General features: G+C 36.2%; 1 protein-coding gene across 1 annotated transcript in view; it reads left to right on the forward strand.

The window, feature by feature from the left end:
• Positions 1 to 16,274, forward strand: part of r-l (rudimentary-like) — a 39,710-nt gene that overhangs the window by 12,855 nt on the left and 10,581 nt on the right. The window contains exons 4-7 of the mRNA XM_089102876.1: positions 1,760 to 1,862; positions 8,016 to 8,301; positions 11,810 to 12,030; positions 15,887 to 16,224. Of these exons, the coding sequence (XP_088959002.1) occupies positions 1,760 to 1,862; positions 8,016 to 8,301; positions 11,810 to 12,030; positions 15,887 to 16,194 (918 nt within the window). The 3' untranslated portion in view covers positions 16,195 to 16,224. The remainder of the gene's footprint in view (positions 1 to 1,759; positions 1,863 to 8,015; positions 8,302 to 11,809; positions 12,031 to 15,886; positions 16,225 to 16,274) is intronic.

Below are 16,274 nucleotides of genomic sequence, written 5' to 3' on the forward strand. Positions count from 1 at the left end.
ATCTGGGCATTCATTACTCTGTCAGTCCAGTGTATTGCATGAAATTTTCGTAGGTCATTGTTCTCGAAGCCGTGTAGTCTCCTCGGCTTTCTTTGAAAAACTCCAGGACTCGCATTCATATAAAATTACAGAGAGTACATTACTGCTAAACAATCGCATTGTCTAATTCTGAGAGTAATTTCTACATCTCCAAATATTCTTCAGCTGAAAAAATGCTCTACCTGCATACGCTATGCGAAGCAAGACTTCTCTATCACAATTTCCCTCTTGGGTCACTGTATTACCGAGGTACTTAAATGAAGGAACCTTTCTTTCGCAAGGAATGAACTGGTATCATGTACTAAAGATGTCGGTCACACGCCAAGTCCACGGGAAGTAACTTGAACTTCTTAGTCAGTCCTACGAGTACCCGTTCTCGTTGAGTATCTCTTACTGTGAGTCGTACGGGTACTCGTGCTCTACCTGTACTTCTTATTCTCATCTCGACCTGTTATCTCTGTGCGTTTTCACCATAGGGCAACCCTTCTGAAGTTGCCACTCATTTCATATTATCAATTTTTTTCTTTAACCTTTATCTTACCCCGCTCTGCAAACTCAACCTTCAAATACACAAAAAAAAACCACTAATAAAAGTGTAAAAACATTTTTTGTCATACTTACTCTTCGGCTGCTGAATTGTACATGTGTGGGGGATTTTCCACGATTGAGGGGGAGGGGACGCCTAGAACTCTTTGAGCTTAGCAGATGACTTCATTAAAAATCGGGTTTTTATTTTTTGTGACAATCTGGTCGTAGTTTCGGTTTAAATAAAATAATAGTTTCGTCTCGTCTAGTATTTTTGATATATTCAAAATTTAAAATCGAAACTTTAGAGTGCTTATGCTTTGAAACATGTAGAGGCAATTTTCCATGGGGGGAGGATACTTCTAGAGTCCTTTGGGCCTAGCAACATTGGTGACTTCATAAAAATCAAGCTTCGATTTCCATTGACAGCTCGATTATCATTTCGGTATTAATAAGTTAGTAGTTTCGTCGGTCATGACATGAGATGTGCAATGTTTTGTGTTCAGGACTTTGAAAGTCCTTGAGAGAGAGAGAGAGAGAGAGAGAGAGAGAGAGAGAGAGAGAGAGAGAGAGAGAGAGAGAGAGAGAGAGAGAGAGAGAGAGAGAGAGAGAGAGAGAGAGAGAGAGAGAGAGAGAGAGAGAGAGAGAGAGAGAGAGAGAGAGAGAGAGAGAGAGAGAGAGAGAAAGAGCAGAAGGGGGTTAAATTCTTATTTTTTCTGATAAACATGTCTATCAGAAAAGGAGTTTGGGCCAAACCGAATTGATGGGCTGAATGTGCTTTTTTTGTTGTCCGCATCTGGCTAAACCTCAGTGTGAGGAAGGAGGGGGTTAAAGTTTTCAAAATATGATGTTAGCTTACTATCTTGGCGTGGCTATGGAATTTATTTAGCCAAAACTGTTCAACAGCTACAGTTATGATCATGGGTGTTCGTGCTGTATCTGACCTTCTGTGGAGAAACAGTATACTATTGTCATCTGTATGCATCAGAGGGGCTTATTGGATGTCAATTAAATTTGGTAGGGTTTAGTAGTTGTTTCTTTAGACTTTTAGTCAAAGCCTTTGGAGTTGTGTCTGTTGCTTCGCAAGGGTGACACATGATTCCCTGTTTCTGCAGCACTTAGAGGAGTATTTGTACCAAGGATTTTTTTTTTTATTATTATTCTTTACTGCTACGATTTTTTTCTTGTTTTTCAGGTATTAAATGTATTAAATAAAGCTGGAAAAATATCGGACGATGTAGTAAGAAGAACTCTTGATTTTCTTCATAAAAACCCCGAACCAATACCACCTCCAGCCGGTAAGTGGTTCCACGTGTCATTAATGTATATATTAGTTATGTGGCACTCATTAATTAACATATATAAACAGGGTCGTTCCTGGGGTTTGTGGTTCCTGGGGAAAATTAATTCCCCCCCCCCCTATCGACTCAAAAATAAATAGAAAAACTCCCAGATAAATACAATGAATAAAAAAGAACCCCCAGACACAGTGCCCGAGCGAGCTGTCCCCCGTCTCCACCCCCTTTAAACGGCCTGCCCTTTTACTAGACAAATCACGACGTCTAGTGGTGGATCTTTTAGCGGGTAACGTCATGGCATTGAAAACAGTTTTTGTTGAAAGTCTAGCAGAATGTTTATAAGATATATTAATGTCGCTTTAACAGCGGTCGTAGGATTGCTGCATCTCTATTGAAGTTCAATGCTGTTGAGGTTTTACGGTGCAGCTTTTTTGTCGTAAATTTTCATTGGTATCTGATTACAAAAGGGAAGTAAGAAGAAGCGTAAGATCCTTAAACTACTACTTCTACTACTAACAACTCACTGCAGCACCAAGCCGCCTGAGGCCAACACAGCTACGCACGCTCCTCCTCCATCCCAATCTATTAAAAGCCTCCCTTTTTACGTCCACCCAGGAAGTTCCCATTTCCTTTCAATCTTTTTTTATGACATCTTCCCACCCCAGACGAGGACGACCTGCTTTCCATTTAGCCCTTGACGGTTGGCCGAAAAGGAAAATCTTTGACAATCTGTCATCCTTCATCCGCACAACGTGCCCTTTCCCCCACAATCTTTTTTTCATTATAGCCCTAGAGAGCGGTATTGAACCACATTTTTCGTATAGCCTATTGTTTGAAATACGGTCAGTCAGCCGTGTACCCAGAACAATCCTTAAGCAATTTCTCTGGAAAACATCTAGCAAATCTTCATCTGCTTTTCGGAGCGCCCATGCTTCAGAGCCATAATTGACCACTGTAGCTTCTAATCTTGGTTTGCAGACTTATCTTCCTATTTTTCCAAACTTTTTTTAACTGTGAAAAAACACCCTGAGCCTTGGCTATTCTGCTTTTGACATCTTCACTTCTTCAACCATCTTCACTAATAATACTCCCAAGGTAAGTGAAGCTGTCCACATGATCAATCTTTTCATTACCCAACTTAACCTTTTCATCTGCACTTATTCCTAGCCTTAGTGGCTTAGTCTTTTTAACATTAATTTCAACCCTCTTTTTCCACCCTGAGCTCGCAAAACCTGTAAAACTTTGTTCATTTTGCTCACACTTTCATCTAGGAAGTTTAAATAATCAGGATAATCTAAGTCCAAGAGACTTTTTCATCCCAATTTCATTCCTTGGTCTTCCATCGCCTATTCTGTGCTCCTCATGACAAAGTCCATCAAAAAAATCCACATAAAAGGGGATAGAACACAACCCTGCTTAACTCCTGATTCAATACAAAACCAGCTGCTTACCTCATTTCCTACCTTAATCGCAGCAGTGTTATTCTCGTACATAGCACTAATCACTTTAATGTATTTGTCTGGTATGCCATACAAGGATAAAACCCTTACCGAAGCTCTTCTATCAGCAGAATGGAACGCTTGCTCATAATCTATAAAACCGAGGACTAAAGGTGTTTGAAAACTCAGGCACTCTTCAATTATTAACATATGAGTGAAAAATTTGGTCGTCACATCCTCTACCTTTTCTAAAACCGCACTGTTCTTCTCTTAAAACCTTGTCCACAGCATCTCTCAGTCTAAAAAGTATCTTATTACTAAGTAATTTACTACCTACAGAGACCAGACTAATCCCTCGATAACTACCACACTCACTCTTATCACCTTTCTTATAAAGTGGTTTAATTAAGGTTTTCCTAAAATCGTTAGGTACTTCCCCTTTTTCAAAACTCATATTCATAATCTTCAGTAACTTATTTCTAACCTCAGAGCCACCATATTTAAGAAACTCATTTACCACCTGGATCAGCACCTGGAGTCTTTTTATTTTTTAGTCCTTTTAGTACTGTTGCTAATTCTTCCTCACAAAACAAATATTCCTTCACATCCAAGGTATCACAAACTGTTTCATTTTCCTCTATATCTGTTCCTGCAACTCTTATCTCTGTTAAGTAAATTCTCAAAATGTTCGGCCCATCTCTCTTTAGTTTTTTCCTGATCGTTAATTCCTATCTTTAACTGGGCCAAGTCCGTACTAACCACTACCTCTCAAGTTATTAGCATATCAGTACAATATTTTACTATTATGCGGTGTGGCTATATTTTCCAGATCATAGATAATTTTACCCGTGGTCTCTGTTGCACAAATTCTTAGTTCATTTTTTTATACTTTCTCCATTTTCATTACATTCCTTTTGTTTTCGTATGATCATTACTAAGTTAATTCTTGTACAAGTCCTTTCTTCTTTCTATCTAACATAAAGCTTTTTCACTAATATTCTTAGCTGCAGTTCTAGCTTTCTTCCCTAAGACACCTTCAGCAACTTCACAAATTATTTTTCTAAAATTATTTCAACCATCTTCCACATTATCAAATTTTAAACTCTCAAGTTTAGTATTTAACTGTTCCTGGAAATTTTCTCTCAAATTCTTATCCTGGAGTCTACCAACATCATAACCTCCTGGGAGGTAGTTACCCTTCCGATATATCAGCTTTAAATTAACCCTTGACACTACTAGATGGTGATCTTTACTCTTAACATCAATAACGGCACTCCTATATACCCTAGTATCTTGTATTGATCCTGCCAGTATTCGGTTTACAATAACATAATCAATAAGGTTTGCTGCCTTACCATCACTTGAATACCATATTAACTTATGAGTCGTTTTATGACCATACACCGTATTGGTTATAACTAGATTGTTATACCTACAACATTGCAAAAGTCTGTATCCATTACTGTTTTCTTTTCCTACACCAAATTTACCTAGGCTAGGGTACCATCTATCCCTATTTCTACCAACCTGGGCGTTAAAAAATCCTTAAATATAAGAATAAAATTGATTTTACAATGATGTTTAGTAATGTCAGCGCCGCAAGTTGACCTTCCAAGAGATTTTTTCTCAGACTGGATTTCACGTTCAAATCAACACTGTAAACTAGTAAAGAGTTACTGTGAGTAGATCTTTTATAATTAGGGATTGTGGCAAAATCAGGCAAAAAGCAAAAAAATAAAATTGAATGCACTGCGGTTGTTCGTAATCTCAGCGCTGCAAGTTGATGATCCGAGACACGTTCAGATCAATATCGAGGGGCTTTCTCAATGGCTTCCTCCTTTCCCTTCCCAGTGTAGGGGAAGGGTAGGAGGAGGCAAAAATAAAAAAAAATTTGGGGCCCAATAACAAATCAGGTTTTAATTGACGATTTGAATAGGAGGGGCTGAGAACTTAAGAACAAATTGGGATTTCGGGGTGGAGTGCTTTTCAAGATTAATCAATACTGAATTAAATTAATCAAAGTCAACTAATATACAAAATTACATTTCTTTTTTCGATTCGAATTCATTTATCAGGATTTTATTGTAATACAACGTTATTCTTAGACAAACTGGGTGAATTAATAAGGCGGCGAATAAGCAAACATCGCGTAAGATGCTGAGAACTTGTCGCAAATGACAAGAAAAAAAGTCTGTGAATTTTTTAGACTAAAGAAAATGCTAGAAAATATACCTGGAAAACGCTAAGAATTCAAATATTATGATTTAAAAAAATGATTGATAAATTTTAGCACTAAAAATTTTACGATAAATATTGCGATGGCAATAAACAGCTTTCTGAATATGAGGTACTCTATTTATTGATGCCCGAATATTTTACTGTGTCTACCTGGAACGTTTTTCAAAAGAAACCCCCTCCTTCCTGTTTCTTTATGTATGTTGAAATGTCTCTAAACTTTAGTTTTATGGGGTTGACTCATTGACAACTATTGCGCAAAATTATTATCATACCTGCTCACTGGGGTGTAGAAGAATATGTTCCTAAGATCTGTCAAATTACCCTCTTCGGATTACCCTAATTCGTCTAATACACACAGTGAATTTCTTACTCGTTATGCCCTTGATTTTTTTTTTTTTTTTTTTTTTTTTTTTTTTTTTTTTTTTACTAAATATAAGGTAGGAGATAGATAATTATTTAAAAAAATTCCTATCACAGGCCCCTTAGGGCCGAACTCGCGTTTCGGAGTCATAAAAGCAAAAAAAAAAAAATAATAAATCGCAACAAGTTTTAAACTGGCAAACAATACCAAAACCCAAAACAACAATATCAGAAAGACAACCATTCCTTAGTCAAAAATGTTAAACTGCAAAATGCCAGCACGTCAAAAAGGTAAAATCTAAAAAAAGAATGAAATAGCATATACATTTAAAAGGGTTTGAAAAGAGCTTATAAAAAGGGGGAGGGAGCAAAAGAAGCAAACGAACATAAAACTTGGGTGTCACCAGTACCAAATAATAAAAAAGAAAACAAAGGAAAACTAGCGGTTTATTCGATCAGTAATGAAGGGGACATAAATTTTTTCACATCTGAAGGTAAAGCAACGAACCGGGAACAAGATAGGAACGGGTTCAGAGACAGTCCGAGGCAGACGGTGTCCGGGTAGGGAGTGTCTTTTGGGGAAAATGTTTTCCGTGCGATGGTTTGTTATTGCATTTTTTTGTCATAACGGAGGCACAAAGTACCTCTCCTGTGCTCAAGTGTTTCCAACCTGGCCTTTTTTAGAAGGAGCGAATATAAAACCTTAGCTTCATTGAAAATTATTCTCAGGGCTCTTTTTTTGATGGATTCAATTCTTTTCGATTCTTCACTGGAGATGCCAAACTGGACAAGCATATTCAAGATGCGGGTTGACAAAGGAAGCATAATCCTTAATGAATGGGAGGGGGGACGTTAAATTTATTTAAGAGCTTAAGGAGAGAAATGGACGCATTAGCTCTATGGACAATGTCTTTAAATTGGATATCCCACTTTAAATTAGAAGAAATTGTGACCCCGAGAAAATTAAAGGAGGAATCAGAGATATCTGGAGGGATAGGGATGAGAAATTGGAGTGAGGTTTTAAGGAAATATATTCTCATTATCATAGATTTAGAAGAGTTTAATCTCATGTCTAAGTCCGCAGCGTCGTCTGCAATATCATTAAGGATGCTCATAGGGTTGCCTATTAAATTTCTGTTGCAGGTTTCAACAACCGTTAGGTCATCCACATATTTTCATCTGTCAGGAAATTGCTGACTGAGGCTATTAATCATAGCCAGGAGGGGACCTAGGAGAGATCTCCTCCTTTTAACGTAAAATTAGAATCCAATATGTAACAGTAATTTGCTGTAAACACTTGTAATAAATAGAAAAAAAAAGTTGCTGGATTGCCACAAAAGTTCCACAAAAGAGTTACGGAATTGACACAAAAGTTCTACAAAAGAGTTGCGGAATCTGTTCCTATGGCTAGCTGTAGTTTATCTCTCGCGCGAGTGTTCGCATGGACTGCTATGAAAGGTGGTAGTAACGTGCGATGTTGTAACGTAAGGTAGTATCTGAACTTGGTGCTCACGGAGACTTGATAAATTTAGTGTTGTAATAAAAATATCTCCAGTTGAAATAAAAATATTTTTCTACAAGAATAACCCTTATAGCTCGTTCCTGGATCTTCTCCAAATCACCAATAGGTACTTTGGCAGTCCCTAAAGCTGAGCTTGTAGATGGCCCAATCAATACAACAACAATTACAAATGCGAAAAAACAAAACAAAAAATTAAATAAGAGCTGTACATCAATGCATAACAAAAAGTGGCAAAAACTTACGGACAATAATGTAAATAAAAAAAAGAGAGAAAAGACAAAAAAAAAAAGAAATCAAACCTTTCGAAGTGAACTTGACAAGAGAAGAAAAGATTTGAGTTTCTTCTTCAAAAAGGTTTTTTTTTTTTTTTTTTTTTTTTTTTTTTTTTTTTTTTTTTTTTTGAGCACTGAAGACGACTTGGCAGAGGTCGTAGTCGAAATATTTGCTTGTTTTTCGTCTTCTTATTTTGTTATTGGCTGACAAAATCCTCGTTTTCTCACCTATTTAATGTTATTTTACATTTATTATATCCTTTCCTTTCTTGGTTTCATACGTCATGTATAGCCATTTTGGCCTTAGAATGTATTCTTTTAGTGATGGAACACTCGCGAAGATTTATGCCATTCAGTAAGCGCGTGGATCACTGCGTCAACCCTGTTGCTAAGAAACTACTAGACATAATGGAAGAAAAGAAGACAAATCTTTGTGTTTCGGCAGATGTCACTACAACCAAAGAACTGTTGGAACTAGCTGAAAAAGTTGGTCCTGAAATTTGTGTGCTCAAAACTCATATGGATATTATAAAAGATTTTTCAGGGGAAACTGCATGTATGCTCGTTGGCTTGGCGATGAAGCATAACTTCCTTCTTCTGGAAGACAGGTAAGGAATCGTCTTGGAAATATAACTTTGGGTGAAGGTATAATGCTTATAATATTTATTTATTACCCACCTACAGTGGATAAATAATTGAGCTAAGACATCTGTTAAAACAGAAAAGAATGTGAATGAAAAAGAACATCTGCCAAAACAGTAAATATAAAAATGGGTCAAATTGTGGTGTTGTGCAGGCTTGCAGGTCAGTTGGCATGGAGGCATGGACCATGCAGGCATGGACCTGGAGTATTGATTGGAGCATGGACCTGGAGTATTGATTAGAGCATGGACCTGGAGCATTGATTGTAGCTTGGACCTGGAGTATTGATTGGAGTATGGACCTGGAGTATTGATTGGAGCATGGACCTGGAGACCTGACAATTCGGTTCAAGCGATGTGATAAAGTACCTTATGTCAATCTTCAATAATATAATTATTAACATTGTTAAAAAGACATCCTTACTGTATGTCCTGGTTCTATTGACAGGGCTTCTGCACTCTACGATACAGGGGTAGCTGATCTGCACCTTTACCAAAATGGTCACAGGTTAAGCGCAAACTTCCCTTTTACTGGTAAGCTAATCACTAATCGCCAGTAAGCAGTTAATTTTTAAGTGGTAAATACAAAAAATTCCAAGCTGTTTTCAGTCAACTGGTCACTGGTGATTCGTCACAAGAAACTTGCACAAGAAAACAGAATAAATGTATAGAAAAGGGACCGCTGATAAAACAACTTGTTTTTAATGTATATTATTCATTCTATTGGGCTGTAAAGATGCAGAGGTTCTGTTCAGTAGAAGCAGAGGTTTTGTATATCTTGGTTCTATTGGTCGGCACTTCAGCCCCTTTGCCTATTATTCTCAATCAGGACCCCATACTAAACACATTTGATCTTAAATTTCAGTAGCCCTGCCTAAGTTTGGCATTTAAGATAATTATGGAATGGCTGCATTCTTATAGAATGTGATTGCTTCAATTCTAAGACTGAACTTACGGTTTTAATTCTTATTTTATGTCCAAATCAATTACGATCAATCTAATTATTTTTTCGTCTTGTTCTTTATTTGATGACAGACTGTCTTAAGATGCACAATGGGAAAAGGGTATTGCGCCGAGTTATCGACACACGCTTTCGGTTGACAAATGGTGCATTGGAAATTCTACACGGTTTATTTAACTGTATTTGAGTCTTCTAAATGGAATGTTGCTAAATAGCTATTTTTAAACATTAGTGAGTGTCTCAGAAACTGATTATTGTAGCGAAGAGGACTTGAAGAAGTGAAACACAATCTAAAGTCTGTAGCAGGCGAGTAAATTCAAAATCATTTGACGGGAATCTAAAATTTTTGCATATACCATTAAATAGTGGATTTTGCCTCATATTTGTCTTTCAGTTGAGTGATCAGTTGAGTAATCTCAAGAGAAATGACTGGTGACACGCCGCCGCCGGCCATGATTGCCGCGGGTCAAGGCTTTTGCGGTAATGGATCACTCAAATATTTTCGGCTGCGGAGCACCGGCTTTCGTCACGGCTTTGGGGACTACTACCATACCGAAAATTATAGTTGAAATGAAAAACATTAGAGTTAGAAATCTTGCAGTTCTATAGTACCCTTTAAGATGCTTTCTAATAGGAAGATCTGTAATTTATCCTGATAGATAAATCCGCCAAGAATTTTCTGTCGAGGAAAGAACGAACTGCAGGTTGTTGAGCTCACTCTGCGTTCAAGAAGCTTATTACAGTTAATTTTCATAATCTTTGGCGTTTAATAGCGTTTAATGAAACATATTAAATTAATTAGTTGCTTGTTGTGCGTCAGATTTCAATAAGCTAGAGTTTGTTTTTTTTTCAAGCGGAAAATCTTTTGATTTTTCCTAAAATTCTTAGGTTTATGGTATTTTCGTTGAAAAGTGATTTTTTGGTATTTTCATTGAACGAATTAAAAAGAAAACAAACAAAATTGCCCTCCCCCTTAGACAAATAAGTTTTGCCCCTCCCGCTCTACGTTTTCGTGAATTGATACCACTGGATCCGCCTCAGTAAGAAGTTTACTGTACCAGGCAATTATTTATTCCTACTAGAAGACAGGTACAGAGGAATCAGGTCTTATTTAAGGTCTTATTCATTTATTTCAGGTCTACCCTAGTCATTGGTTTTTGTTTTTAATTTAGAAGAAAAAACCGGTGATAAACCCACAAAACTAGAATAAAAGAACCCATGTAGATATCGGTTCCCGGTTTTCAGTTCCCGGTTATCGGTTCTCGCGACGAGAATTCAAGCTGCCAAAGTGAAATTCTGCCCTATAAGTATATATCAAATGAACTGGCAATCCACAGTTGTTTTTTTTTTCAGTAAAGCGCAAATTGTGTTCTGGTCTTGAGAAGACATGGGGGTTATCAGCCCTACTCAAGTTACTTTTTGCTTGTTTTGAGTTTGACTCGGATATTTATTCTAATTTCTGTTCGTCTTATGTCTGATGTTTACTGTTTGTCTTATGGCTTCGGTATCTTATGGCCTTTCAAACCCTGATTTGAAAGAGAAAGGAACAGAACTCCTTTCCACATGAAGATCTATTATTTTCACCGGGGAACGAAAATTCGAGCTGCCGAAATGAGATTCGACTTCTGGCAGAGTGGATCTTTACTGTTTCTCTTATGGCCTCAGTGTGATTGTATCACTGATTCATCTCTAACAAACATGAGAAAGTAGCTATAATTAAGGTGCTTTACAGTGCAAGTGCTAAAAATAATGCAAAAATGATGTTAATGGAACACTGATAATAAAAATAAACTCGAATTCTGGTTTTGGAAAAGAAATTCCTGGTTCGTGTTTTAATTCTTAGTTTCTTAAAGGTGTTTGGCCTCTAATCTTTCATCAAAGTGTTCTGAATTTGTTCTGAAGTAGTTCTGATTTTTCATTGCCCTTTTTATCTAGTTTTTTAAAGTTTCAGTTGAAATAGTTGTCGGTACAAAATTTACTTCAGAAGTGATTTGTTCTGAAATCACTTCTGAAGTACTTATACTACATACTACTGAATTATTTCAGAGAATGAAGTCCACTTGTCTTATTTTTCGATTAATCGTGTTGACTGATATTAGAGAACACTGAACCCGAATACTTAAAATAGATGGCATTGAGGTGGTAAAGCGGAAGTTAACAATCCTAACCTGATTTTTCAACTGATTAACAATTTAAAAATACAGTCTTTATAGATACGCGGCGGAAATTTTCCGCGGAATTTTATTATATAGGGGTGGAGAGTTGCTCAAATATATTGAAATTTATAAAAACGGTTGTCATTAATACGCGGGGGGGGGGATTCCCGCAGAGGAGAATTTTCATATTTCATTTCTTTTGAGATCGCAGCAACGCGCGACGGGTAAGCTAGTTGTATACAAACTAAAGCATGATGTGATACATTTTCTTCTACATATTGATGAATTCATTCATTCCTTGTTTCGCAGTGAATCCTTGTGTTTTATACTTAAATCACTTTTTTTTTACATTTTCTAGGAAATTTGCTGATATTGGCAACACTGTAAAGATGCAGTACACATCTGGAAAGTTCTTCATATCTTCATGGGCTGACCTCGTCACAGTCCACACCATTTCGGGACCTGGAGTTTTACAAGCTCTAAAAGAAGCTGCTTTCGATGCGAATAAACCAAGGGGGTGTGTTATCATCGGAGAACTTAGTAGCGCAGGAAATCTGATCACAGCTGATTATTCATCGGGTAGGTTTAATAATTTTCAGTAACTTATAGAGTAATCAAGTCATATTTTTGGTGGTTGTTTCTGTACCGAAAGAACAAGTGAGTGGATATACTGCCTCATAAAAATGAAAGTTGTCTTTTTTATGGGGTAGGGGTTTGTACCCTAACAACTAAAACTTTTGGTGACTGTTGATCAGCAGACAAAGACAAAAATGAGCATCTGGTTTTTGCGATCTGTATTGTGTTAAAACATTCAAATCTGTTTTTTAAGTGCAAAGTACAAGCAGAGTGAAAAACCAGTGATAGACCCACTGGTCCAAATCATAGAAAAATATAAACCTAATAACTCGTTACCGAATAGGAATTGAAATGAGGTGAATACGTCATTTAAAAGCTATGAACTTTATAACTTAATTTTCTTTATTTAATTCACTTACTTTCCACCACCTGTTATGAATCTGGGATTGTCATATGTGCCGCATAGTTCTGCCACGTATGGCATAATCTCTGCAATGCTCGGCACAGTTCCACCACGCTTAGCAAGCGTCTAGTGGTGTATGTGATTGCCAAAAGTTAGTGACCCCTTGTTCCGTTACATTGAAAAACTCTGGTTTTTCATCTTTATTCGATATGTATAAAATTAAATAAGAATTATTAATATTAAGAATTTTGTGTCATTTTAGAAAAAGAAGAAAAATGCCCCTAAAATGAATGTGATCTGTATGAAAACTACTCTGTAAAATTAAGCATGTCTGAGAACCCTGTATTAAATTCTTTATTCTCAATTAAATTCGGTTAATTAAGCCCAATGCTCAGTTAAATTATTTATTCTCAAATAAATTCGGTCAATTACGTCAAATGCTCAATTAAATTCTTTATTCTCAGTTAAATTCAGTTAATTAAGTCCAATGCTCAGTTAAATTCTTTATTCTCAATTAAATTCGCTCAATTAAGTCCAATGCTCATTTAAATTCTTATCCTAAATCGAACGTGGGATGAATCAGGCTTTAAACGTACATGATGTACATGAAGTTTCTTTGGTAGGAAGTAAAAATACACCCGAAAAAGAAAAGTCCATCATTCCTATACCAAACCTTCGAGATCTTCGCCTCTTTTATTTGTTGCATCTTGGTTTGAAGTTTTACTTCGTTATACACTTCTATTTCTCTGCGTTTTATTTTTTAGTTGTACATTTATAGCAATTTCTGGCCGTTTTTGTGTTTGACCGATCATTCTAAGATAGAAGAGAGGAAACGCTGAATTTAGTTTCTTATTGTTTTCCTTGTAAGTTGGTCACAGATTTTTTTTTTTTTTTTTTTTTTTTTCTGGGTCATTGTTTTGAGCTATTGGTCGTAGGGTATCGGCATAGGGCTCAATTGAACCAAAACTGAAAGCTCTACTGCATCTTTTGGGTAACAAAAGAAATTTTGCTACATAAAAGTGTGGTTTTATGCCATTTTGCAGCATAAAACAACAGTTTTGGCCCAACAAAGGCTTAAATGCTATCGAGTGAAAATTCCGAGATAACCGTTCGATTTAGAGCTATCAAAAACTTTTCATGTAGCCCCAGGTTTAAGAAGTTATATACCCCGGTTCTGTAGCGCATGCATCACTGAACATAAATGCAATCTACATAAAATTAAAAATATCTTGGAAGATAAATTAAATATTTATCTTCGGTTTAAATTAGTTAAAAGCTTTGAGTCCTCGTGTGTTAGAGGTGGGCATGGGTCTGCCTAAGAAGGGCTGGAGGCCAACAAATAATATTTTAAAGGTTTTTCTGGGTTTTAGTAAGAGATTGTTTGTATCAATCATGAGGAGAGGGATAATGTGTAACTCCATCCCCCTACCCTAAACTTATTTTATCCTGGTATTTGCCTTGGATGATCCTTGCCAATACTTAACAAAACTTTAAATACTACATTTTTTAAAATTGTTTATAAAAAACTAACGATATTTTATGTGCAAAATTTATGAAATTTTAAGTTATTTATCAAAGATTTCTTGTAGAAAAAAATTACTAGATTAATCAGTCTGTGATGAAGTATAGTCAACTATAAATAGATGAGTGACCATTGTTAACAGAAACCAAAACTATAAAAAAGAGGAATTTTCACCACACTAATTACGGGATGTATCCGAAAAGATGTTTGAAAAAATTTCTTCGATGAAAAACGTGTCAATTTTTCAAAACCAACTGCGGCTTTTACTTTTATTATACCCCTCATGCATGAAGAAAATTCGAGTTTTATGATTAACATTTAAAATTTTATAATTATTCTAAATCTTCAAATATGCTGATTCTGATTTTAATTCTAAATTATTTATTGAATTCAATATAAAATTCTAAAATTCAATATACAATTCTAAAATAAAAATAAAATTCAAAATTCTGGTTCTAAATATACAGAATTAAATGATTTCTGTATATTTAGTTTGATGGGTAAGTTTGATGGGTTTTAAGCTTCTATGTACAGAATTGAAAAAAATTGAATTTTTTCTGGAAAGAGTGGTGTTCAGTGACGGCCGAGCACTCTCTTGTATATTATGAAGAGAGGACCCATTCAAATGGAAACTTAATCTTCTATTCCACTTCTAAATCATGAAAGGGATTAAGCCACAGAAAGGTGCTGATTTTTGCCACTTGCAAAAGAACAATGTTGATCCCTATTTGGCCAAAATGCTATCAAAGAGCAATTCTATTTAATCAGCTCAGAACTATGTAAAGTCTATTTAAACAGCCTTTTTTCAGAGGGTATTGTGCCGCCCAGTGACATATTAGTCCCTAAATTTGGGTACAGCTCATAAAAGCGGAATGTTACTGTAGTCTGTTTACGCGGTTGACCTGACAGTTATAAAGTTCTGCGTAGCTACATCCCAACTATTCTTCAGAGGTCAGTGGAACTTTTTTGGAGAGGTTGGGGCTAAAATATCAAAAGTGCCTTTTAAGCCTTAATATTCAAACTTACTCATGAGAGGTGCTTCAGGAAAAAGGAGGAGGTTTACCTTGCCGCCTGTTTTTTTTTTTTTTTTTTGAAGAATTTATTTGGAATGAGCTTGCAATATAGATTCTAGGTGCTAAAATTAGAGTTTCACTCCTAATACTTTAATAACAAACTCGACTAATTTTTGTTTCTTTTTCTGTTTTTAATGCGTCGAAAATGATAGTTTTTTTCGTTGAATTTTCTTTATGTAATAAAATTCTCAGTTCGAATCTTTTAAAGACAAGTGATAAAGAAAACACAATCAATTACCAACTGACTAAATTTGTTGGATTCCAACATGTTTTCAGTAAAGTGGTAACGAAAGTTCAGCATAAAATGCAAGTTGTTTAGATTTAGCTGGCCCAGTCATATATGGGATACGTTCTGTTCCTTTTCATTTGTAATGTTGCTTTTGCTTTCTTCGGAAAGCAAAGCTCTTTCAGCCACGGACCCCGAAATCTCATTGCCAGTTAATTTTTTATCCTTTGATTATCGTTTAGTCACTTGACAATAGTTTCTTTGCAGATTTAACATAAATATTTTACCTCTACCCCGGGGGGGGGGGGCAAAAGGGGCTGTAGCCCCCTTAAAAACTTACATTCTGTTTTTAAATGTTACTTAATCTGCTCGGTTTTATCATTCATTCCTTAGTCCCTACTCAAAACTTGCATTCAAAGAGCTAAAATATACCTAAAATAATGCTTTAAAATACCGTTTTATTCTGAGAAATTTTTAAATTTTTCCGTTGGTTTGCCCAAGGGCCCCCGGTCAGCCCCCTCCCCCATAATTATTTTATGAGTGCGCCACTGGCTCTACCCTTACTCAAAGCTTTTTCTTTTTTGTTGCTCATTTTATTTGCTTAGGCCATAATTAAAAAAAAAATACTCTTGCAGCCTCTATGGTACTAGCAGCGGAACATTTTGATTTTGTTTCGGGCTTTGTCAGCCAGAATTCCCTGTCGTCCCGGCCTGGATTAATTCATTTTACAGCAGGGGTCAGTCTCAGTTGTAATGGCGATAATTTAGGACAACAGTACTCAGACCCAGATCATGTAGTCACTCAACGCGGCTCAGATGTTGTAATTGTTGGACGTGGGATCATAATGGATGCAAATCCTGGAGAAGCTGCTAGAAAGTATAAGGAAGCAGCCTGGGCAGCTTATGAAAAACGCGCAGCCGTAGCAGCCGTACCAAATAAGTAGCTGATATCCTTTGATTAAAGACCATCTAAGGTAATTTCTTATTTACAAATATTGAGGTAAAATGAGTAAAGATAAAAAAA

The sequence above is a fragment of the Artemia sp. Qi Xiang Cuo genome, chromosome 17 (genome assembly GCF_049724085.1).
Source record: "Artemia sp. Qi Xiang Cuo chromosome 17, ASM4972408v1, whole genome shotgun sequence".
Taxonomy (NCBI): Eukaryota; Metazoa; Arthropoda; class Branchiopoda; order Anostraca; family Artemiidae; genus Artemia; species Artemia sp. Qi Xiang Cuo.